General features: G+C 33.0%; 1 protein-coding gene across 1 annotated transcript; it reads left to right on the top strand.

Moving 5' to 3' along the window:
• The first annotated feature begins 1,399 nt into the window (after nucleotides 1–1,399).
• Nucleotides 1,400–2,347, top strand: LOC143672866 (olfactory receptor 8J1-like). Its single transcript, XM_077147341.1, has one exon. The coding sequence runs from the start codon at nucleotides 1,400–1,402 to the stop codon at nucleotides 2,345–2,347; it is 948 nt and encodes a 315-aa protein (XP_077003456.1).
• Nucleotides 2,348–2,551: the final 204 nt, after the last annotated feature.

Genomic DNA, 2,551 nt, shown 5'->3' with positions numbered 1-2,551 from the left:
ATGAGGTGAGGGAAAGTGATTTAGCTGAAGCTTGGACATTGCCTGGTGCAGAATGGTAATTCAATGAATACTTGGTAAATATATAAAGAGAATGATTCAAACAAATCAAGAGAGTGAATAATGTTTGGTGGAAGAAACAAATAGTAATCATATACTCTATAGCTTCAGGAATTATTTTGGTCTTATTTCTGTGATTCTTTTATATTGTCATTGTTTTTCCTATTGCAGAATTGTTTTCTATTTTTCTTTCTCTTCTGTTCTTTCTAGAAGAAGAGAAAATAGAAACAACTCTGGCTTTTTACAGTTCATGTGTTTATGGTGATATAGTCTTGACTCTCAGGAACTTATCTTCAAGTCTATAAATAAGAGACAATGACAGAATTTCTTTGGAACCACTGTAGCCATCAATTTTTCAGGTAAGGGACTACAAATGATTTAGTTAGGTTCAGTTAACCATTTTTTAAATAAAGAAATATAAGAAAGTACTTGGGCATTTTATTATAACATCCTCACTGTGGCAAATACATATATAAGTTGTCATAGAAACACTGTAAAATAAGGGTGTTTATTATTATTAAAATTTAAAAATATTGTTTTTAAGTAAAATATTGAAAATTAAGGCTAGATATATTTTATAAATTTAAAAATTAAAAATATGAAATTCTATTAATAAAATGTGTTTAAAAATAAAACAGCAGAAAAAATATAAGGAATTGCAAGAAGAGAAAAAAATCATGACAGAGGAAAAGGAAGTAGTATACAATAAATCACAGTGGGAAAGAAGTACAGAAATGATTAGATTTCAGATATATCATTTTTTAAGCTGAAAAATCAGTAATCTGAAAAATAGGTTTGCAGATATATCTTTCTGTATTCTTATCTGTGTAAATAAATGGAAAATAAGGAAAAAGGTAACATATGAATGACAGAATTGGTCATTTAAATTGTACCTAGATGAATAAAGAGAATGAAGCAGATTATGGGTAGAATGATCTATTATTGAGATATACCAAGAACTCTCAGGTTAAGAATCATATGGCTCCATATTTGATTCCTCTAGTATTTGTCACTCAGTGCCAGAGACTTAAGATATTAACCATGGCTTCATTGGTTGCAAATTAAAACATAGTCATAATTTTATAAGATTGTAAAGAAAGAGACTTTCCTGAAATGTTGCCTTATGCAGAATTACATCCAATCTCAGAAATGATTGCAAAATTTTTCAAATATAAAGGCTAAAGTTTAATAAATGAGTTAGAATATTATATAATTTAGGGATATCTCATTTTAGCTGTCTAGGAATTGTCCTAGACATCTAAATGTAATCATAGAAAATAATTCCTGAGGGTTAATAACCACATCTTTTCTTGTCCAAACAGATGAATTTCCAAACTTTTACATGGCCTCTGAAAATTTCACACGAGTTGCTGAGTTTATTCTCATAGAGATTTCAGAGTGTCCAGAGCTCCAAATTCCTCTCTTCCTGATATTCTTGGTCATCTATGGGCTGACATTGGCAGGGAATCTGTGTATCATCATCCTTACCAGCATTGACTCTCAACTTCAAACCCCTATGTATTTTTTCCTGCGACATTTGGCTATCATCAGTCTTGGCAATTCAAATGTAATTGCCCCTAAAATGTTGATTAATATCTTGGTAAAGAGGAAAACCATCTCCTACTATGAATGCACCACCCAACTGAGTGGTTTCTTGCTTTTCACTGTGTCTGAGATTTTCCTGCTAGCTGTGATGGCCTATGACCGCTATATGGCCATTTGTAATCCCCTGCTCTACATCATGGTCATATCTCGTAGGATCTGCCTCCTGCTGGTATCCCTCACATACCTCTATAGCTTTTTTACAGCTATAGTGGTTTCATCCTGTGTATTCTCTGTGTCTTATTGTTCTTCCAATGTAATCAATCATTTCTACTGTGATAATGTTCCTCTGTTAGCCTTGTCTTGCTCTGATACACATTTCCCAGAAACAACAGTCTTTATTTTTTCAGCCACAAATTTGTTTTTCTCCATAACTATGGTTTCAGTATCCTATATCAACATTGTCTTGTCCGTTCTAAAGATGCATTCATCTGAAGGAAGGAAAAAAACCTTCTCCGCATGTGGTTCACATATGATGGCAGTCACAGTTTTCTATGGGACACTGCTATTCATGTATTTGCAACCTCGAACTAACCATTCATTAGACACTGATAAAATGGCTTCTGTGTTTTATACTCTGGTGATACATATGCTGAATCCTCTAATCTATAGTCTGCGGAATAAAGATGTGAAAACTGCCTTAAAGAGACTCCTAAAAAATCCATGTTCCTCTGTTAAATCCATGTAATTTTAGAACCCTTTAATGAATGAAGAGATTGTTGAGGTAAGCTGCCATTATGCCACAGAAAGTCAGAGTGATTAACATGCCCAAATAACATGCCAGAAATACTACACTGTATTCTTGAGCTGTACTGTTTGCCACTGTAATATGTTGCACTTTCATGAAATTCTTCTGATTATCTGTGAGCCAAATTATAGGGTTACAGGCAAG

Source organism: Tamandua tetradactyla (assembly GCF_023851605.1).
Source record: "Tamandua tetradactyla isolate mTamTet1 chromosome 18 unlocalized genomic scaffold, mTamTet1.pri SUPER_18_unloc_1, whole genome shotgun sequence".
In the NCBI taxonomy this organism is placed as follows: domain Eukaryota; kingdom Metazoa; phylum Chordata; class Mammalia; order Pilosa; family Myrmecophagidae; genus Tamandua; species Tamandua tetradactyla.
This window is presented reverse-complemented; position numbering and strand designations above follow the sequence as displayed.

Excerpts from the sequence above, each read along its gene's own strand:
- LOC143672866 (XM_077147341.1), top strand. The coding sequence starts at position 1,400 with ATGGCCTCTGAAAATTTCACACGAGTTGCTGAGTTTATTCTCATAGAG.